General features: G+C 44.0%; 2 protein-coding genes across 2 annotated transcripts; one reads left to right on the forward strand and one right to left on the reverse strand.

Annotated features, from left to right (window-relative positions):
• The first annotated feature begins 803 nt into the window (after window positions 1-803).
• Window positions 804-7,911, forward strand: LOC140576692 (cytochrome P450 2J4-like). The gene is made up of 10 exons (XM_072696230.1): window positions 804-880; window positions 2,237-2,455; window positions 3,706-3,868; window positions 4,121-4,270; window positions 4,387-4,547; window positions 4,785-4,961; window positions 5,537-5,675; window positions 5,957-6,144; window positions 6,939-7,080; window positions 7,459-7,911. The coding sequence occupies exons 2-10, from the start codon at window positions 2,249-2,251 to the stop codon at window positions 7,632-7,634; spliced, it is 1,503 nt and encodes a 500-aa protein (XP_072552331.1). The 5' UTR covers window positions 804-880; window positions 2,237-2,248; the 3' UTR covers window positions 7,635-7,911.
• A 1,035-nt stretch (window positions 7,912-8,946) lies between these two features.
• On the reverse strand, window positions 8,947-19,675 carry LOC140576671 (NACHT, LRR and PYD domains-containing protein 3-like). Its single transcript, XM_072696204.1, has 18 exons — window positions 19,543-19,675; window positions 19,028-19,096; window positions 16,992-18,774; window positions 15,835-16,005; window positions 15,089-15,262; window positions 14,732-14,908; window positions 14,378-14,551; window positions 14,168-14,287; window positions 13,683-13,856; window positions 13,171-13,344; window positions 12,656-12,829; window positions 11,855-12,028; window positions 11,563-11,736; window positions 10,934-11,107; window positions 9,885-10,058; window positions 9,589-9,762; window positions 9,160-9,336; window positions 8,947-9,064 (listed from the first exon to the last, which is right to left on the reverse strand). The coding sequence occupies exons 1-18, from the start codon at window positions 19,673-19,675 to the stop codon at window positions 9,043-9,045; spliced, it is 4,392 nt and encodes a 1,463-aa protein (XP_072552305.1). The 3' UTR covers window positions 8,947-9,042.
• Between the last annotated feature and the right edge of the window lie 2,680 nt (window positions 19,676-22,355).

Below are 22,355 nucleotides of genomic sequence, written 5' to 3' on the forward strand. Positions count from 1 at the left end.
TGACCAGTTTGACCAGAATAATGGTTCACCACCCTGCTTAGCCCATCTGAAACCAGCTCCCAGCAGGAGACAAGCAAAATTGCCCATTTGAGAAAAGACAGGGGTTCGAATTCAGAGACATGAGAGGATCAGGAGCTCAGTGGAGGTTCGGAAACTCAACTCAGCTCCCCCATGCGGCCGAGACTGGACCTGCACGCCTGGCTTTCGCCGTTGTAGGCTAAAGATCTGACGCGTTTACTGGAGTTGATGCGATGTTAAAAGGTGTGGGAAAGCAGGGTCCAGTTGCTCGGCCACTCATGGTGCGTCGTGGCTATGGTCTGAACTTTTAAACCAATCAAAAGCACGTGGTTCGTTTAATAAGCGATGACGTACAAAGCAGCAGGTTGCTGATGTAATTAAGCATGATTGTAAAGCCTGGACCAACCATGAAGTCTCCAAATGCCACAATCTGTCAATCTGCCAAACATACCTTCAGTTCAGCCCAGAGGCTCAGCAGAGGCTCAGCAGGGGCTCCTCAGCCCAGCAGCGGGTTTAAATGCAGGGGATTGTTCGGTTCTCTGACTCTGAATACAGCAGCGTTTATCTCCTCCAAGCCAAGAACATCTCCCCAAGCCACCTGAGACCAATCATTTAGTCTATGGTCAGGTCCTCTTGGAAAACGCGCAGCTTCCACGGTGTGACGTGTCTGCGTGACGACGTGGTGGACCAATCATATTTCATCATGGTGAAAAAGATTAAGTCTCCCACCTCCAAGATATAAAAGCTGCTGAATGAAAGCCTTGCTTCCATACCGGCCTAGAAGATAAACTCCACTGTAGTGGCATCTCCTCCACCTCCTCCACCTCCACCTCCTCCTCCAACCACCCACCTGCTCGCTCAGGTAAGACTCTAACTGCAGTGTTTTGCTGACTGGGCTGCAGGTTCATGGGCTTTAACAGGAAACAGCAGTGAGGCAAAAGAAGAAGAAGAAGAAGAAGAGCAGCAGATCCTTCAAGTCCTCCAGGTGGGAGAGTACACTTAAAAAAAGAAAGGTGCTTCAAAGGGTTCTTTGAGGAATACCATAGAAGAACCTCTTCTGGTTCCAGAAAAAAACAAAGAACTGTCAGAGACGTGAGTGTGAAGAACCTTTAGAAGGTTGAAGGACCATAAAGGTTCTTTGCACTCACACATCGTATTGAAGCACCTTCATTTTTGAGAGTGTAGAACCACCACCACTGCCAGGCTGTTTTTATTTTTACTGAGATGTTTGTGGAACGGTTCCTCTGCTGTAAAGATCATTGTCCACAGTTATGGTTTGTTCTTTAGAAAATTGAAAATAGTTAATTTGTGGTGTGTAACTTCATGCCATGTCTCAAAATGATCAGATCAGAACTTCTCCAACAGTAACTGTAAGAGAAGTGGTCACTAGAAAAAGCTGAAGATGTTTAATATGTTTGGTTTCCGGCAAATCCTGTCAGTGCTGGCTTGAGTTGGAAAGGCTGAGGTATCATTGAAGATCATGCATCCGTCCTTTATTAGCGTTTGAGCGGGTCACTCTTCAGATTGACATGTTTGGAGGCTGTACTTTAGACTGGCTAGCTCTCACTGTGAGCTGTAGATGAAACTACCTCCACCATGTTTGGAGGTTGTACTTTAGACTGGCTAGCTCTCAATGTGAGCTGTAGATGAAACTACCTCCACCATGTTTGGAGGTTGTACTTTAGGCTGGCTGGCTCTCAATGTGAGGTACCCAGTGTTAGTTTGTGCCCCGCCCACCCGCCCCCACTACTTATACTATAAGTAATGCTAATTAAGGTTCGTTATCTCCCAATTAATTATCTCTTATCTAATTTCTCAAACCAAGTGTGGCCAGGTGTTTGAAAGAAGAGCCAGCATTGATGAGCAATGTGGGAAATGTACTGTAAAATCTGGAGCCAGGCCTGAGGGGATTTGAGGGATTTTGTTTAGGTGTATCTAAACTCCTAAATGTCCAAACTTGCATACGACTGTGACCAAGAGTCACTGTGGAATATGCCAACTTCCGTTGTGCGGATTGAATGTTGCTCCCAGACTGCTGATGTAATCTTCCCCCGTACAGCTGCTGGTTAATTGTTAACACTGATACTGTATCTGCATTGACTGTAAAATTTAATTGGTGATAAGATATATATATATATATATATATATATATATATATATATATATATATATATATATATATATATATATAATTTTTTTTTTTTTTTTTTTCCCACAGTCAGCAGAAGACATGGCATCCGTTTTCGCTGTGTTGTTGAACACAACTGGCCAGTTTCTGACCATGGAGGGTATCCTGGTCTTCCTGTGCGTTCTGGTGCTGGTGAAGTACCTGAGTGATCATCGTCCCAAGAACGTTCCTCCTGGCCCTGTTCCTCTGCCTCTAATCGGGAATGTGCTCAGCCTCGACTTTCGGGATCCGGTTCTGTCTTTTTCAGAGGTCAGCATGATCATATTGCTAATAATGAGTCTAATCGTGCATATGATTGTTTTATTTAATATGGCACATCTCTGTAATGGAAGACTGCTGTAGAATTGGGTTCTATGCTCTATCTGAGATCTACCACCCTGCAAAGTACAGCTCAACACCGGCCTTTAATATTCAGAAGTCAGATAGCTAGTTGGGTCTTTTCCTGAATCAGGTGGGTTACATTAGAGTTCGAGCTGAGCTCTGCAGGGTGGTGGGTTTCCAGGACCAGGTTTGGGCCCCCCTATCTACACTATATGGACAAAAGTATTGCTACATTGCCACAGGTGTATACAATCAAACCTCTAGCCACACATTAGTGAAAGAACTGGAGGTTCTAAAGAGCTCACTGAACTCACAGTGTCGGCTGGAGAAATTTCCTCCATCAGCTGTGAGTGGTGTTATTATTGAACAGTGGAAGAGTTTAGGAGGAACAGCTTACAGAGAGCAGCTCAGCCACCGAGTGTCTGTCAGACCACGTAAAGTTACAGAGCGGGGTCAGGGCCGAGTGCTGAGCTCAGAGCAGAGTGCAGAAAAGCCTCCAACTGACTCAGTAACTGCAGCAGAGCTCCAGACCTGCTGCTGCTGGTAGAGCTTAGAGTAAAGGGGGACCAGCTCCAGAGTAAAAGAAAAGGTGTCCCAATACTTTTGTGCATATAGTGCATTTTAAAGCATGATCAATCACTGACCCAGTCTGGTATCTGATGTGTGCCTTTTTATGTTTACAGTGGGAGATGCTATGCTAACATTGCTAACAAACACTACACTAAGACTGTCCCCAATCTCATCTCTGTGAACACGCCCCCAAAATCGAGATTTGATTCACAATTTTTTATTTATTTATTTTTATTAGCTACCCAGCCAAGATGCTCATGTGAGGCTCACAGGGGTGGAATGTGTGGAAAGGGCTCTGAGGGGGTTTGAGTGTGTTACTGGGACCCAGTTGGGCTTCCCATGTGTAACCCCTCCTGATCCAATCACGGACCCTGGTGGGCATCCATATGTGGGAACTTTCTGGATCTGGAGGAGTTCTGAGTGACTGCTGCAGTCGTTTTAGTCGTTTGGAGATGAGATGGATGACCATCTCAGTCCAGTGAAAGTCCAGTGTTTGTTAGCAATGTTAAGCTAGCAGAAGCACACGCAGATGCACGCTGGGTCAGCGATCAGCCATGTTCCTTTCTGAGCTTTTACTCAGTGAGTTCTTGGCTCTGTTTCGTCTCCAGATATGTATGAAGTATGGCGAGGTTACCACACTTTACCTCGGGAGTGAGATGGTCATCCTGCTCTCTGGGTATAAGAGTTTCAAAGAGGCATTTGTGGAACAAGCCGACATCTTTGCCGACCGGGCTGACTACCCTCTGAATGACCAGCTGACCAGAGGACTGGGTAAATGCATGGTCCAGTCCAGATGGACTGATCTCGAATTAAAGTTTTTGGAATATTTTTTTCAACATTAATAACTTGAACTATCTGAAAACTGCAGTCACACTCATACGATTCTAACTGCGGTGTTGGTAATGGAGTCGTAAATTTGCTTGCATTTGAATGGAAACCACTTTAGTTCCAGTGTTACAAAAACAAGCCAATCTGGAGAAAAGCCTGTTTGTTACGTCTTGAGATACAATCTTCTTTGTGTAGGCCTGATCTCCTCCAGTGGACATGCATGGAGCCACCAGAGACGCTTCGCTATAGCCGTGCTGAAGCACTTTGGCGTGGGGAAGAAGAGCCTGGAGACTTCCATCTTACAGGAGAGCCGCTACCTTTGCGAAGCTCTGCACTCACAGCGAGGTCTGCAGGTTTCCAATACGAGTCCAATAACTTTGGGCCAGACTCCTTCAATTACAGTGCAGTCATGGGTGGCTGCTGTTGCTCTGCATGACCCTACAGCTTATTGTGTCTCTCAGGTTTGGCCTTTAACCCTGACCGCATCGTGACCAACGCAGTGACCAACATAATCTGCAACCTGGTGTTCGGCCACAGGTTTGAGTATGACGACGAGCACTTCCGCCAGATACTGCTGTATTTAAATGACATAGTTCAGCTGCCTGCGCATTTCTGGGGTCAGGTAAGTGGCCCGAGAAGACGTGCTTGGACAGCTGTTGCTTTCTGTTATCTAACCTGTCTGTTTATCATGCGTTGTTCACGAATCTGTATGAATTGGTGGCCAGATGATTGTCTTATCTAATTGCTTTATCAGTACTGCTGGGCCGAGTTCTTTTGACTCTCTGCCCCAGTTGCAGTTTGAGAAGTCTGTGGAGATACGGAGTGTAAAGGTAAAGGATTTCTCTTTCTGCTTGCACAGTTGTACAACCGCTTCCCCACCCTCATGTCCTGGTTGCCAGGTAAGCACCAGACTACCTTCTCCAGCCTCTCAAAGATTAAACTCTTCATTCTGGAGGAGATCCAGAAACACCGGCAGGACCGAAACCCTACCAGCCCCAGAGACTACATCGACTACTATCTGGATGAAATCGAGAAGGTGCTGTAAGCAAAAACATACAATAGGTGTTGGAGTACAGTGGTCAGTTTCCAGAGCGACAGCCAATATCATCCTGGAAAAGTTGCTCATACACTCTGACTGAATAGAAAGTAAGAGATTAGTCCAGAGAATAGGGAGGAGACCTCTTCCTGATTTTAAGATGAAATGGAGAAAGCTGTAGAGCATCGAGATTGAAGTTAAAACCTCTACAGGCCTCTTTCCTAAATCTAATGTTTGGCCGTATTGCAGTGGCAGTGGTGTTTCACCATTTACAAAATTAGATTTAGCGTTGAGTTGGGCTTAATCTGGGTCAGTTTGGTGTTAAATGGCTCATTGTAGTGATTTTAGTGTTCATTTAGGTGGAAATGGGACTAGGCGTAGCCACAGCTACCACACAAATAGACATTTCTCTGAATTTAATATCCAAACCCACCAGTGAACCCCCAGGAGTCTTCTGAGTTTTATATTTGGACTTTGTGTATGTGTGTGTAGTAGTGTAGTGTAGTTATTATTATTTATTTATTTATTTTCTTAAGTAATTCTTAAGAAGTAATTCTTCTTTTTTTTCTTTTCAGGGAAGAGACAGCAAGGCTCAGTTCACGGAAGAGAACCTGGTCTTCTGTGTGGTGGATCTGTTTGCAGCTGGAACAGAAACCACCTCCAACACAATGTTATGGACCTTGCTGTATATGGCCAAATATCCTGAAGTCCAAGGTAGGCCTAGCTGCCACTTAATGTGACCATGTCAAAATATCTTAATTAGATCATTGTATGTAGTTCTGAGCATTTCATGGCGATCCTCAGTACTTCTAGAACATCATATAGAACATACCTGGTCCTGTAAAGAAATCCTAAATGCTGGAGCTGAGCGGGTAAGAAGTGGTTATGCTAGGCTTAAAACTCTTGGGAAGGGGATTATTATGATTGTGAACTTGGTATCATGATCATATACAAAGTTCACCGTCCCATAAAGTGGTGCACTTCTACTTCTGCAGAAAAAGTGCATGCTGAAATTGACCAGGTGATAGGACAGGCCCGTCAGCCTTCGATGAATGACCGGCCTCTCATGCCCTACACCTACGCAGTGATCCATGAGGTTCTGCGTGCTGCTAACGCCCTCAACATCACTCCTCCCAGAGTGGCCAGCAGAGACACTACAATCGCAGGATATCTCATTCCGAAGGTGAGACCCCCTGGACAAAGAGTTCTGTATCTGAAGCAGGCTGGATCTCCTGCACCAGTTGGGCTCCTACTACAGGAAGCTCTGAAACCACTGGAGAAAGCTTTAATTTCGGAGTTGACGTCTGCCACCACAAACCTTTCATAGCAATGTTCCAGCGTTTTCCAGTAAATCGCTTTTGAATGCTGCATCTGAATCTGCTACCACGGTCTGCTACTGTAAAGTGGATGGTTTTCCTGTACTTAGAAAAGAAACAGAAAAGCCATTGACTCCGGAAAAATCAACTGGGCAGTCGCCACTGGGCAGCCGTTGCAGCCTGTGACTGACCGCCTGACGTACATGAGCGTATAACGCAAATTCTAAACCAAATCTTTTACGCTTGAACAATACAGGCCTTATACACGAGCATGTGAATGACTTGCCAGAGTCTGTTCTTATGACCTTTATATCAGTTCTATTCAACACTGAAGGTGGCGCAAATTTAGTTTTCTGGTCTGCATGGGCATTGATCTGTAAAAGCTCCGCCCACACCATGATGCTTCAAACGAACTGCCATACTATTGAAACTCTACTGAGAAATTCTACTGCAAAGGTAGTGGGCGGAGCTACTCAAAAGAGGGGCGTAATAATTCAAATAAGCACGCTTGTGATGTAAGTGGCCAAGCCTCCTTTTTCTCATAATAATAATATCAAGCACCTGGAGCCCCGCCCCCTAACCTCATTGTGTGACTGGGCTTCTACCACAGGCCTCTACCTGTAATAAACAGATGGCACTTTGGCTCTGCTCTGCCTTGTAGGGGGTGACTGTGTTCCCCTTGCTGAGGGCAATCATGCAGGACAAGAACGAGTTCAGCACACCCGACGAGTTCAACCCCGGACACTTCCTGGATGAAAACGGCAAATTTCTGAAGAAAGAAGGTTTCATTCCCTTCTCTATAGGTAATGTTGGGATATTCATGCATGTGCTGCATCAACCTCAGGTCCAGAACTCCTCCTCTTGTTTTCCTAAATGGGTTTTCCAGCCTAGAACTAGTGTTCAGTATGTTAGGCTCTCTTAGGCCTACTGGCCTTGCTAATGAAGCTCCACATGTTCCCAGTTCCCTGGAGTACCACCTGTTCCACTCATTTTAGTGGCTTCTTAAGTGGTTCATTAGTTGCATCAGGAGAATAAGGAGCAGAAGAATCTCCAAAAATGTGCAGGGCAGGAGCTACTCCAGGCCTAGGGTTCAGAATAATACAGTCAAGCTAGCATTAGTGGAACTCCTGGTACTCCTTGCTGCTCCAGTAACGGCACTGATTGGCGCTGTGCTTTTGCAGGTAAGCGCATGTGTCCAGGTGAACAGATGGTGAACATGGAGTTCTTCCTCTTCTTCACCTGCCTGTTGCAAAGCTTCAGCTTCCATGCCCCTGAGGGCCAGACTCTGAAAATGGACAGCACTGTAGGCATCACCACGGCCCCCAAACCCTTCCAGTTACGTGCTATCCCACGCTGAGGTCAACCTGCACACCTGACGGAACTACAGTTAAATGGCTCCAGATCCTGGAAAAATAAAGTTGCCATCACTTCGGCCTGTAATATCCCACACCCCACATGTTGACGTTTTTTATTCTTTTTTTTTTTTTTTACCAATGTTTCTGTCTTTGATCGTTATTAGTCATCAAAGTCCCCTCATTATACGATCTGCCCTACATAAAACCCCACACAGTTTAAGGTGATGTACGCCCAACTGCTGGCTCGGACCCTCAAAACCTTAAGGTGGGAGTTCCTTGCCAAATGTAAACAAATATGGATCCACCCCACACTGCAGGACACTGAGTAATAAATATTAAACATGGTTCATATTTACGATTCATGATCATGGTGACCCCAACTACTCGGGGAAAAGATCAGAGGACTATAGCGCCACACACTACAGGACAACCTGGGAAGATCTTCCTTTATGCGTCCTTTATACTTTTTGCAATTGTCGGAGCAAATCAACCATAAATTGGCCTATATTATTATAGTATATATGTATGTATGTATCTATTAATGTATCCATTAATTGAAATGGCAATGTTTGAATAATTTCAAACTAGGATAATCATCACAGCTAGTTACAGCAAACACTCTGTAAGGATACACATTCAAGTACAAAGAGCATTATCAGAATTTTAGGCAATTTATTAGTAATAATATTTATTCATAATGTCTATGTAATATATTGTAATAATGCAAATTGCTCATGTAGACACTAGATGGCACCAAGGTGCACTTGTTACAGGTTCATTCAGAGCAGTGAGAGTTTAATAAACTTGGCTGATTCAGGACTGTTAACCTTCAGTAATAATATTTTGGTGACTAATGTTATTGTGGAATTATTAACATTTAACATTTCAGTAATAACTGCATTTCCACCTGTATTGTGTTGTGCTTAGTTTAAATAACAGCACTGTATGTTATGTTATTAAATGTATGCTATGTTATTAAATGTATGTAATGTTATTAAAATGCTGTGCAAAAAGCAAACCCGTGTTCTCCAGTAAAAAGCCCTGAAGCAGCTTGCTCTGATGGAGCGCTGGAAAAATACACTAACCACATTAAACAGCTGCCTGTTCCTCAGGACTTCCAGTAGCAACACATGCAGCCATAACATTAAGACCAGTAGGTGAAATGACGTGAATGACACTGCTGATCTGGGTCTGGATCTGGTAAACACTGAGTCACATCTTGTTTGTAAAGCTGCTGGTATTTTAGGCTGATACAGAAAATCACTCTAGGGAAACGTGCTGACACTTCAGATCAGTGACAGGGGCCCAGGTCAGGATTCCTACTTGCTTAAATGTTTGTTATCCAAAGAACAGTGAGGAACTTGTAGAGCGTTAATGATGTCCTCGAACGCAGTGCAAAGACGTTTCTCTTCAAATAAGATCACAGTCTGTACTGCAAGAGAAACAAATAGAAATCATCTATTGCAGGGGGCGCTATACAGCAGTAGGTGGAACAGACTGTATGTAGAGCGTAAGTCAGTAACTTACATGAGTTTCTGCAGTTTATATTGTACATCACCCAACAGATCAGAGAGTTCCCTAACTCCTAAGTCTCCGGCTTTATTGTAGATCAGACTCAGCTCTGTCAGACGTGACGAGGGGTTGGATTTCAGAGCTTTTGCCAGAGCAGCACAGCCTTCTCTTGTGATACTGCAGCAGTTCAGTCTGCAGAGTGAGGAAGAAAAGTGACACACTTACAAATAAATACAATCAAAATATTCAGAAGATTCTTAATCATTTATCAACCTAAAGCTCCGCTCAGCACCTGTACGATTTCTCAGCTGCTTTACACTGTATTTGTAACCTTTGGCCCTGCAGGACTGTAAAGTACTAGCATCACATTAATGAGTTTTACTTCCTTCTTGAACAGATGGTACAGATTTATTTACAGCCACACTGAGGATGTGAGGATCTTACTCCAGCTTCTCCAGTTTACAGTGTGGATTCTCCAGTCCAGTAGAGAGCTTCTTCACTCCTGAATCCTGCAGCTCATTATTACTGAGGTCCAGTTCTGTCAGACTTGAGGACTCTGAGCTGAGAGCTGAGGCCAGAGCTGCACAGCTCTCCTCTTTTAGATGACACCTCTGCAGCCTTGAGCACGAACAGAACCACAGATGAAAGACATTTAGTTTGACTGTATTTAATGATGTGGTCATGTCTGTGTGTGTGTGTGTGACCTCTGCATCTGCACAGCGAGGGTGGGATAGTCTTACTCAAGCTTCTCCAGTTTACAGTGTGGATTTTCCAATCCGGTAGAGAGCAGCTTCACTCCTGAATCCCGCAGATCATTCTTACTCAGATCCAGTATTTTCAGACTGGAGGAGCTTGAGCTGAGAGCTGAGGCCAGAGCTGCACAGCTTTCTTCCAGAAGATTACACCTCTGTAGCCTTAGAGAAAGAACCCACAGGAAAAAACACACTGTGAGCAATTACAGCAAACATACACCAGTGATGCAGTGGGGCAGTGGTGCTCAGCGGTCAGAGCTCCGGGCTGTTGATGACAGGGTTGTGGGTTCAATACCCAAAACTTGAACAAGGCTGTTCACCCTCTCTGCTCCCTGGATGCTGGAGTTGGCTGCCTACCACTCTGTGTGTGTGTGTGTGTGTGTGTGTGTGTGTGTGTGTGTGTGTGTGTGCTTACTGACCCTAGTTCTCTAGTGTGTATGTTCACTACGACAGATGGGTCAAATGGTGGAGGACACATAGTGCACATAGTGCCCAGTGGGCAGTCATACATCAGGTGACAGTAGTATAATAATACCATTGGAGGGTGTTGGAGGATGTTGGAGGGTGTTGGAGGATGTTAGAGGGAGTTGGAGGATGCTGGAGGATGTTAGAGGGAGTTGGAGGATGCTGTAGGTTGCTGGAGGATGTTGGAGGGAGTTGGAGGGTGCTGGAGGGTGATGGAGGGTGATGGAGGAAGTTGGAGGGTGTTGGAGGGAGTTGGAGGATGTTGGAGGATGTTGGAGGATGTTGGAGGGAGTTGGAGGGAGTTGGAGGATGTTGGAGGGAGTTGGAGGATGCTGTAAGTTGCTGGAGGATGTTGGAGGGAGTTGGAGGATGTTGGAGGGAGTTGGAAGATGCTGTAAGTTGCTGGAGTATGTTGGAGGGTGTTGGAGGATGTTGGAGGATGTTGGAGGATGTTGGAGGGTGTTGGAGGATGTTGGAGGGTGTTGGAGGGTGTTGGAGGATGTTGGAGGATGTTGGAGGGTGTTGGAGGATGTTGGAGGATGTTGGAGGATGTTGGAGGGTGTTGCTCTCACCTCAGTTTCTCCAGTTTACAATGCTGATTCTCCAGTCCGGGAGAAAGCAGCTTCACTCCTGAATCCCGTAGGTCATTCTTGCTCAGATCCAGTTCTTTCAGACTTGAGGAATTTGAGCTGAGAGCTGAGGCCAGAACTGCACAGCTTTTCTCTGTCATATAACAGTTATAAAGCCTGGGAGAGGATCAATATATCAGACTATAACTAAACTGCAAAACACATTCTAGATATAATTAACAATTTCAGTTATTAATTATGAATCATGTATTATTTATTAAACACATGTTGCCTGATATTTAAAAGTAAAATGTGATAAATTCTATAACTTGACTTTAGCCTTCTACTTATGCTCATATAGACTATATGACTATATATGCTTAGACTAGTCAGTCCGTGGTGTGTGAGAGCTCCTCTTAATCATTTTGTGTTTGATAAGCTTTTCTTCCTTTAATATAAAATTTTCTTTAAAGAGAATTCTCTGTTCCATCTATGCAAGAATGTAGAAAAGTGTAAACGCTCATTTTAAAATATTCTTCACAATATTGGAGAACAAGAAAAGAGCTGACACAATAAAATTCATGTACATTATTAGTATAAGAATGAAGAATATGTTGAAAACTATTTCTCACAGTAGTTTCTCCAGTTTACAGTGTGGATCCTCCAGCAGGACGGAGAGGGGCTTTATTCCCGAGTCTGTTATTTTATTGCGGCTCAGATTGAGCTCTCTCAGGTACGAGGGGTTCAATTTCAGAGCTAAAACCAGAGCAGCACAGCCTTCCTTTCTTACAAAGCAGTATGCCAGCCTGGAGAGACAAGTAACACACATGAATATGTGTCCTTACAGCCACAAGCCATAACCCCTCATAACCGTAAACAGAACAGAACGCATGACTGGCTTTTATAAGTAGAGGAAGACTTTACCACAGTTCTTCTAATTTACAGTGTGGATTCTCCAGGCCAGCAGAGAGCAGCTTCACTCCTGAATCTCCCAGATAATTAGCACTCAGGTTCAGGATTCTCAGACTAGAGAACTGAGAGCTGAGAGCTGAGGCCAGAGCCAAGCAACTTTCTTCTGTGAGACAACAAGTCAGCAAACTGTGGAAAAATAGATATTTAAAGCCCTTTGTCACACACACACACACACACACATACAGACACAAAGGTAATGATTAGGTGCAAGCCCATTCTCTCCCATTTGCCATTTTGGAGGTCTGAACTGATAACAACTGATGCAGTGGCCTGGGAGGAGTAGTGCTAGAGGGGGCATGACATGCAGAATCAGGAGCATAGCACCAAATTCTGGGCCCTATGCACAAGCGGTGCTATAATATGATATGATATGATATGATATGATATGATATGATATAATATAATATGATAATTTATGCGTATTTAAGTATAACAACAGGATTTTCCATATCTTCTAGATCATCTTGCTCAGTAAGCTGCTGATTCTCTATGTGCTTTTTTTTCAGACTACATTTAAAACATTTGTGCATAAAACTGTTGATCATTACCAATCTCAACCTTTAGATATAGAAGCAGTAATGTCTAGAAATGCCTAGAAAGTAAGTATATCATTCTTCAAAAAACAGCTCAAACGCCAGCAACGTCCGAACCCAGTGTACCATTACTTAATTCATTTTCAGCATCTTTATTTAGCTTATTATGTACATGCTTATGATCCATATGCACTGTGAGGAAGTGATGATCTCAGCTCACCTCAGCCTCTCTAGTTTGCAGTGTGGATTCTCCAGGGCAGAATAAAGCAGTTTGGCCCCTGAATCCCCCAGATCATTGTCATACAGAAGCAGGTTTCTTAGACTTGAGAACTGAGAGCTCAGTACTGAGGCCAGAACTGCACAGCTTTTCCCTGTAAGATTACAGCTAAAAAGACTGGAAAACAAATGATACAGTATATAAAAACCCTGCAGTCCTGGGGTGCACAACACCCACAACGGCCCTGTTGGCTTTCCAGTTGTCCCCCTGCTGGCCTGTACTTGCATTGCGCTCAACACTCAACATAGCGTAACGTAATCAGGCATGATACAGCTTGTACACACTATATATACTATAATATTGATTGTACGCTACACTATATGGACAAAAGCATTGGGACGCAACACTAAAATCAAGCACCTTGCCTCGTTAGTATGTTTTTACGCTCATGTTTTTTGAGAGATTTGAGTTCTGCATGCATGTGATCTTCATCCAAAGCAACGACAGTATGTTCTTACTCCAGCAGCTCCAATTTACAATGTGGATGTTTCAGTCCAGAAGAAAGCAGCTTCACTCCTTTATCTCCGAGTTTATTTTCACACAAAAAGAGTTCTCTCAAGCTCGAGGAGTGTGTGCTGAGAGCTGAGGCCAGAGCGGCACAGCTTTTCTCTGTGAGATTACAATCCCACAACCTGCGTGGAGAAATATCAGTCCATTACATTTGCACCCACACACACACTCACATGCACATGAGTTCTGGAATATTAGACACAGTAATGACCAAAGGAAGTCGTTTTTACGAGGGAAAATCAAGGCATTCTTTATTCTTTTAAATGTCAAATGTCTGAATAATATTTTATAATAATATTTTATTACATAGTTAACCCCCCCCCTCTTTCTCAAGGCAAGCAGTGATTCTCCTCTAATGTTTTGAGCAGAAGAATTAAATTGTGGGAAATTATTTTCTGGGAGTTTCTGGGAGGTACATCTGAGGACCCGATGTCCCCAGAGATGGCATCTGTGACCTCACCTCAGCTTCTCCAGTTTACTGTGTGGATTCACTAGTGCAGCAGAGAGCATCCTCACTCCTGAATCCTGCAGAGTATTGAGACTCAGTGTCAGCGCTCTCAGACATGAGGGGTTGGAGTTGAGAGCTGAGGCCAGATGTGCACAGCTGCTCTCTGTGAGATTACACTTACACAGGCTGGAAGTGAAACAATGGCATTGCCTTAGTGCACGGTCAAACACACACAAGCACAAGTTTCATGCATGTCACCAAAGTGCTGTAGACAAAAATAGGGGGACATGAATTATGGGGACAAAACAGACAGTGGGGAATAAATCCTAGACTGAAATAAGGGAAGAGAACCCTGACGTGGGGATGGGATGGAGCCCAGTGCGTAGAGCGGTACGCTGTGTATGGCCTTACAGGAGACAGCAGAGAAACTATAGAACAATACTAGTGCTGAAACAAAGCTAACGGTCAGTTTACCTATTGACAGAATTGAAACTCACTTTAGTTTCTCCAGTTTGCAGAGTGGATCTTCCAGAAGATCACAGAGCAGCTGCACTCCTGAATCCCCCAGTTTCCTAAAGCTCAGATTCAGCTCTTGCAGGAGTGATGCTTCACAAAGCCTGTGGAGATATAAAGAGATGTTTAGATGTGTTTCACCTTCTTTGCTGGTGTTTGGGTCTGAGTAAACAGATACAACGTCTATAACTCACTGTAGTGTCTGCAGTTTACAGTTTGGATCCTTCAGTAGGTCAGAGAGCCCCTTCCTCCCTGACTCTCCTGGTTGATTATAGTTCAGATTCAGCTTTCTCAAGTTTGAGGGCTTGGATATCAGAGCTTTAACCAGAGCAGCACAGCCTTCCTCTGTGATACCACAACATTCTAGCCTGCAACGGCGAAATGTGGCTTAGCTTAACACATCCATGATCTCCATTTACCCAGTTTGCAACAAAGGACCAGGCAAATACACCTCCAAATGACAGGTAAGAAAGGGTACACAACTGGAAGCACTAAGAACAAGTCAGGATTAGGGTGGAGATCTGGCAAGACATTGTAGAAAAACTCACTGGAGTTCCTCCAGTTTACAGTGTGGATCTTCCAGTAGGTCAGAGAGAACCTTTACTCCTGAATCTCCCATTTTATTCCAGCTCAGGTTCAGTTCTCTGAGGTGTGATGAGCGGTGTAATTTAATGGCGTTAGCCAGATCTGCACAGCCTGGTTCTCTGATACAGCAGTTACACAGTCTGCAGAACGAAGAAGAAGATGAACCCTTCCTGACATGTACAGATCAACAGAGCATAAACAATATTACTGGTTTTATACAAATGTGAATGTTAATGGCATTAATATTAGAACAAATCCAACGTTGCTTATTGTCTACGAGTGTTGTACTGTTAAATAAAGAAAGGACAACAGCCACTCACTGCAGCGTCTCTAATTTACAGAGCGGATCCTTCAGAAGGTCAGAGAGCTCCTTCAATCCTGATTCTCCCAGATGATTGTTGTTCAGATTCAGCTCTTTTAGATGTAAGGAGTTTGATTTTAGAGCTTGAACCAAAACAGCACAGCCTTCATCTGTGATACTGCAACACTCCAGCCTGTAGAAGGACCACACATAGTCACATATGCATTTGAATTAGCATCAGGACCTTATTTATATATTTATATATATAGCATTATTTATATAAGCGCAACACATTTATATAAGCCCAGTTTTGCCCCATCTTTCTTGTTCAGGTGTTCCTGGACCTCATGCTTCATTGCTTTAGTCCTCGTCTCCACACACTTCTCCACCTTGTCATCTGTGGTCCCGCCTGTGTGTAATTCACAGCCCTGCCTCCTCCTCCTCATTAATCCCAGGTGTTTCTAGTCTTGTGTATAAGTAGTCCCTCTGTTCCAGCGGTCCTTTGCTTGGTGTAGCTTAGTGGGTAACAACATTACCCTCCCTGTGACAGACTAGGGATTGATTCCCCAGCTCCCCAGCTGAACTCTACATTCTCCCTCCTGCGTCACATGATGTATGTAAGTCACTCTGCAGAAGAGCATCAGGTGAACGCAAAGGTCTGGTCTTGCATCTACATCTTGTATCAGCCTGTGTTTTGTCTATGCTGTTGTAATGTGAGATCAGGCAACAGAAGTTAGATCCACTGTATGAAAACGATCATCTCACCTCAGTACCTCTAGTTTGCAGTGAGGACTCGTTAGGCCAGCAGAGAGCAGCTTCGCCCCTTGATCCTGAAGTTTATTGCTCCCCAGGTTCAGCTCTCTCAGACTCGAGTTTGAGCTCAGAGCTGATGCAAGAGCTGCACAACTTTTCTCTGTGAGATTGCAGTCACAAAGCCTGGGATAGACAACAGAACAGCTCAATGTAAAATTCACACATACAAACACACAAACACGTGAAACGTTATGAGTCATAAAATTAAAGTAAAAATAAAATAAAAGTAAATAAAATTAAAGTAACTGTCATAAACAGGCCGTTACTGAAAACTTCCTTTACAGGCTGTACATCAGTCTGTTCACACTCCTAAACACATCATCATTTCCTCCTTTCTTTTCTCTCCCCTTTGTGCTGAGCTGCCCCCTGCTGTCTGCCTGCTGCTGATACAAGTCCATGTATTGGATCCTATCATGCTATATTACATTCTACTGCATTCTACTGCGCTCCTCCCTCCTAACCCCTTGTGTTTGCCGTCCTTTCTGTATTCTCTCTCTCTCTCTCTCTCTCTCTCACACTTTTTCGTGTCCTGAGATCCCCGGTTCCGCCTTGACCTGGCTCTCCACTGCACTCCTGCCCGCTGTCCTACTCTGGGTCATTGATTCATCCTCACCTCACTGCAGGACTCTGCTTTTGATTGTTTACCTGCAGGACATCTCACTCACTTCTTCATCTTGTTTGGCTTGATGCCACTTTTACCTTTTTATTTGTATTAATTCAATTTAGTTTTATTGTTGTTTTTATTCGTGTTTTGTTTATTATTATTATTGTGATCCGGTGTGGACCTGAGGACAACAGTCTTGGTTCCTCTCAAGGTTCCTTCCTCTCGACCCGAGGGTCACTAGCTGCTCAAAAGAGGCTCGGACCTGGATCTCTGTAAAGCTGCTTATTTATATCAATAAATTTGAATTGACTAAACGCTATTTATCTCTATGAAATGATGCTGGGCTCAGAGCATATTATATAATGCAATTAGAGAAGCGTTACTGATTTTTAGGCTTCCTTTAACCTTTAATGTACATTAAAATGTCATTTTTCATATTATCAGTATTAGATTTAGATCATTTATTTAATAACTGCTTTACCTCGATACTTATGGAGCTACTCACACTGCTTTTGTGGATGCTTTGACCACTGGCAGCAGCTTCAGTAAACAGTCCTCTGATGAGTGATAGTCACTCAGGTCAAACTCACCCAGCTCCCGGTCTGAGCTCAGCAACACAAACACCAGAGCTGACCACTGAGCCGGAGAGAGTCTAGCTCCACTGAGACAGCTGTCATCACCTTTCTTCAGGTATGATTGGACGTCCTGCACTAGAGAATGGTCATTCAGTTCATTCAGACAGTGGAACAGGTTGATGGACTTCTCTGGAGAGAGATTCTCACTGATCTTCTTCTTGATATACTTGATAGTTTTGTTTGTGCTGTGAGAACTGGCTGCTGTCTGCGGTAGTAGGCCTCGTAAAAGAGTCTGAGTGGACTCCAGCGAGAGGCCCAGGAGGAAGCGGAGGAAAAGGTCCAGGTGTCCGTTCTCACTCTGTAAGGCTTTCTTCACAACGTCCTTCAAAAAGGTGGCCATGTGTGATTTTCTGAACAGGACTTGGCCCACAGCGTCTTTATTTCTCAAGACATTTTTGTTGCTGAGGATGAAGCACAGAAATGCGTACAAAGCTGCAAGAAACTCTTGAATGCTCAGATGCACAAAGGTAAACACTCGATCAAGCTCAAAGTCCTGTCTGAAAATCTGAGTGTGCATTCCTGAGTACGCAGATCTATCTCTGACATCAACTCCACACTCTTTCAGGTCTTCCTCGTAGAAGATCAGGTTGCCCTTTTCCAGCTGTTGGAAAGCCAGTTTCCCCAGTGCCAGAATACTCTCTCTGGTCCGATGAGGATCAATGTCACTTTTTCCTTCATATTTCTGGCTGCTGTGTTTGATCTGGAAGTTCAGGAAGTAGATGAACATCTGGGTCAGAGTTCTGGGGGTCTCTCCACTCTCTGCTTCACTCAACATCTCCTCTAGAACAGTGGCTGCAATCCAGCAGAAGACTGGGATGTGGCACATGATGTAGAGGCTTCTTGAGGATTTTATGTGTGTAATGATTCTTTCAGCAAGGCTCTGATCACTGATCCTCTTCCTGAAGTATTCCTCTTTCTGAGGGTCGCTGAACCCTCGGATCTCTGTTACCTGGTCAACGTACTGAAGCAAGATCTGATTGGCTGCTGCCGGTCGAGAGGTTATCCAGAGGAGAGCAGATGGAAGCAGATTCCCCTTGATGAGGTTGGTCAGCAGGACGTCTATGGAGGCTGATTCTGCTGCATCAAACAGGCTCTCATTGTTCTGGAAATCTAGAGGATGGCGACACTCATCCAGACCATCAAAGATGAACAATACTTTGAAGGCATGACCTTCTAACAGTGTTATTTTTTCTGTTTCTGGGTAAAAGCAGCGAAGGAGAGTCCTCAAACTGAGCTTGTTCCTCTTGATCAGGTTCAGCTCTCTAAAAGGAAGTGGAAATATGAAGCTGAGGTCCTGATTGGCTTTTCCTTCAGCCCAGTCCAGAATGAACTTCTGCACAGAGACCGTTTTTCCGATTCCAGCAACCCCTCTCGTCAGGACAGTCCTTATACTTTTGTCTTGTCCTGGTAAAGGTTTAAAGATATTGTTGCATTTAAGTGGCGTCTCCCGTGTCGGTTGTCTCCTGTACATCTCAATCTGTCGGACCTCGTGTTCATTGTTGACCTCTCCACTCCCCCCCTCAGTGATGTAGAGCTCTGTGTAGATCTCATTCAGATCAGGTGAGTTTTCCTGATTGGTACTTCCTTCATGGATTTTCTTGAATTTCTTCAGCAAGTTGGATTTGTGTGTTTGTGTGTACACAGGGATCAGTTCTGGAAGGCCAAAGAGAACAGTCGGTGTGAAAATCAAGTGTGAAATCAAGTGCACATCAATTTCTTTAAACTTTTTTTTACATTGCATATTTCATAAATGGTTCTTCTACAGCATCGCTCAAAGACCCCTTCGTAGAACCTTGGCCTGTCCTGCCTCCTCATTTCCATATTACACATCTAAATCACTAAGAAGAGCAAAGCTGGATAAATACTTTATTCTCTGCAAAAATATGAACACAGAAACACTGATTACCTTCATCAGCTCCAGGCGAATCAACAGAGATCCCAGCCTTCGTAGTTGTAGGACTGAATTCTTCCTGAGCTGGAGAGAGGTGCTGGGTTTGAGTAAGTTGTTACACACTATTTCATGATTTTTAAGAGAAGCTTTTGACGTGATTTACATTATTTGCATTTATCTGATGCTCTTATCCAGACCCCACATATATATGAATCCTGTTAAACAGGAGAATGGAGAGTTAGGAGTCTTGTGTAAGGACTCTGATTGGTGTAATATGGTATGCTTGCTTGGCCAGGTTACCCACTACGCTACACCAACCACTGCCCTTAACAGTTCCAGAGACTTGGTGGACAGCTGTTTATTGGCAGCCTAGGGTTCAATTCCCTGGTCAGACAAGCCACACCTAAAGTCCTTTAGCAAGACTCCTAACACTCTGTTCTTCTACCCGTGTAACACGATGAATCCAAGGCCAGATGCTCTGGATAAGAGCTTCAGTCAAATGTTGTGAACATAATCACTGCACCACTCACCTCCGTGTACGTTAAATACAACTTGGCCTTGAAAAAGATTTCCAAGGAGCACCGGAGCGCAGACGGTTCCTCCAGTCTCCGCTGAAATGCTGGTCTGGACCAGATCAAAGCAAGCTGGAGGGGAAGCTTCCATCGTCCATCTAATCAGGCTTTACTTCAGAAAAACCTCTGAACATTAATCAGCATGACTGTCCTGGATTATTACATTGTAGCACTAACAATACACTTCAATGGGTTCCTTGAGAAATGCAGTAGAAGAACCAAGTTTTAGTTCCATAAAAGTTTGTAAACACAACACAAACATCTTGAAGAACCTTTTTAGGTCTTTAAGTTGATGTAGAGGTTCTTCACCAGTTTAAAGGTTCTTCAGGCTCACACATCTTTATTACACACGTGGCTCTTTATGGAAGTGGCTCTTTGAGCTATGGCGTAGAAGAACCCCTTTTACTTCCATAAAGAGCCACATTTGTAATAAAGATGTGTGAGCCTGAAGAACCTTCAAATTGGTGAAGAACCTCTACATCTTCTACTGCAACTAGGTGTTGTAATGTGTTGTAATTCTGATGGTGTTTTGAGATTTTGCAGCTCGTCTTTGGGCTTTTTCAGCCACCATGTTTTGTGGCATCTTCTTTTTAAGAGAGTAGTTAAAAAGTGGTAATAGGTAAATACTGTGCTAGTCACGATACACTGACCAATTACAAGCATTAGACCTACAACACACTCCAAAGGTTCTTCTAAGACTTCGCCACTGAGGTGTTCCACAGCTAGGTGTAGCAGTGGATTTTAATTATGAAGCTTTAATTAGTGCTAAGTGACAGAAACGCAGAACAGCACTACTGGTTAAAATGGGCTCACAGAGAAAGCCAGTGTGAGTCTATGGTACAGAATATATGACATACAGTTACTCACAGTGTCTCTCTTCTCACAGAATAGATTCCATTCAATGAATTCCTGTTCAGACTTCCGGCTGTTGAAAACCAAAGTCCAGTCTGACACAAACACCTTATCTATTTTGATCATGATGGTAGCCTGCAATAAATGCTGTATCAGTACCAGTGACTAGTAATGCTGCACAGCAGACTTCAGCACTGGCGGTAGTCACTGATATCAGAATAAACACTAATATCATCACTCCTACAGAAAGTGGTGGAGGTTCTCAATCACTGTGTTCATCATTAGAACATCTCCAAAGTTCTCCTCATGGAGTCTAGTACTATTTAGAGTTCTCTTCAGATCAACACCTGGTTTGGTGGTAAATCAGGTCATCTGTTGCTGCTGCTGATGGAGTTGAACACATCCTCCACGCTGTGCTGGCTGGTCTGGGGGGCGTTTAGGAGAAACCTGGAGGAACCGAGCTCTGTTCTGCAGACTAGCTCACCGACAAGATCTCACTACTTTCTTCAGAATGAGAAGGTCCTGTTTCTCCTTTTTACTGGATTTATGTTCATCTGTTCTGATCAGATTTGGAGCTTCTGCAGATAAATATGCAGGGCTATGTTTAGTGACTAGTGATGTCCTGACCTGACAGCACGGACATCGCAGACACACAACCAAGTATTACAGGAACAAAATGTTGCATATGGTGAAGTTTTATCTGGTATGTTTATTTAGTTGACAGTCCTGTTCAAAAAAGCAGGACAGAAAGAATCCAGTAGGTGGTGACAAATCACTTTTAATAACGAGTCAGAAATGATAGATAACGAGTTAAAAAGCTGGTGACCAGATCAGCAGAGACCATTCCCCATTTTTTGCCCAAGTCCCCCTTGGACTCCCTACTAGAGAGTCACTGTAAGACTGGACTACTGCACCTCCCTTATGGCTGGCCATCACATTGAGCATGGGTCGTCTCCAGTGTTCAGCCATGTTCAACTCCTCGGCCTCCTGTAGCTGCTGCCTGCATCAGATTCACAACAAGATGTCCATATTTACCATGTGTGACCGACACAGATGGCATTTGCCTTCCGTCTTTAACTTGTCTGTGCAGTGAACACCAGTGAAACACACACACACACACGACAGTGAGTACACCTGCCCGGAGCGGTGGGCAACCATCATACAGGAAAGTAGACGACAGATACAGCTAACAGACGTTTCAGAGAGAACGTTCAGTACACATGCAGATAGATCCCCTGTTCTTTAGGAGCACGGTCAGCACAAATCCACCAATACTGCAGTGCTGGAGCTATTCAGCTGCATAACAGCACAGAGAGCACTGCACAGAAGATGATCTGTAAAGCTGTTCATCTGAGCAGAAAGAGCTTGTTTATACATTAGAAGAAAAACTAATTAACAAGTTCTGATCCAACACCTGGCTTATCGAATCAGTCCTTCATTAGAGTTTATCAGACTGATGTTCTAACTATGTTCTCCTACCCAACATCTCAATAACGTTATTGACCGACAGCACATTCGGACACTTGAAGTGAAGAACACTGAAGATCTGGTTCAGGCAGCGAGTGAACAGGCCGTTCTTGAAAAGTAAGAATCTGAGACACTTTACCAGACTGTGATGTTCTAGATAATGACTGGGTCAGATCATCTCCAGAACATCAGGCAGGTCTTGCGGGGGGGTTCTTTCCTGGTATGCAGTAGTTATTACTCATCAAAAGTGCTCAAAGTTAGAAGAAGAACAGGTGAACTGTGGACAGGGTCATAGGTTCCACCTCACAGCTTATAGAAGCTAAATATCTGCTGCTAACATGAGTCTTGGTGCCAGAGACCAAAGGACACCTCTATGCTCCGAAAAGTCAGAGCTGACCCTCTGTAATGTAAACCCTCATTAAAGCCCCTTTAATGTAATGGCTGACCGGTAA

This window comes from Salminus brasiliensis, chromosome 14 (genome assembly GCF_030463535.1).
Source record: "Salminus brasiliensis chromosome 14, fSalBra1.hap2, whole genome shotgun sequence".
Lineage (NCBI taxonomy): Eukaryota > Metazoa > Chordata > Actinopteri > Characiformes > Bryconidae > Salminus > Salminus brasiliensis.

Excerpts from the sequence above, each read along its gene's own strand:
- LOC140576692 (XM_072696230.1), top strand. The coding sequence starts at position 2,249 with ATGGCATCCGTTTTCGCTGTGTTGTTGAACACAACTGGCCAGTTTCTG. Across the intron at positions 2,456-3,705 it reads CGGTTCTGTCTTTTTCAGAG|ATATGTATGAAGTATGGCGA; the intron begins GTCAGCATGATC and ends TTTCGTCTCCAG. Across the intron at positions 5,676-5,956 it reads CAAATATCCTGAAGTCCAAG|AAAAAGTGCATGCTGAAATT; the intron begins GTAGGCCTAGCT and ends CTACTTCTGCAG.
- LOC140576671 (XM_072696204.1), bottom strand. The coding sequence starts at position 19,675 with ATGGAAGCTTCCCCTCCAGCTTGCTTTGATCTGGTCCAGACCAGCATT. Across the intron at positions 13,345-13,682 it reads AGTAAACTGGAGAAGCTGAG|GTTGTGGGATTGTAATCTCA; the intron begins GTGAGGTCACAG and ends TTCTCCACGCAG. Across the intron at positions 9,763-9,884 it reads TGTAAACTGGAGAAGCTTGA|GCTGCAGAGGTGTCATCTAA; the intron begins GTAAGACTATCC and ends TTCGTGCTCAAG.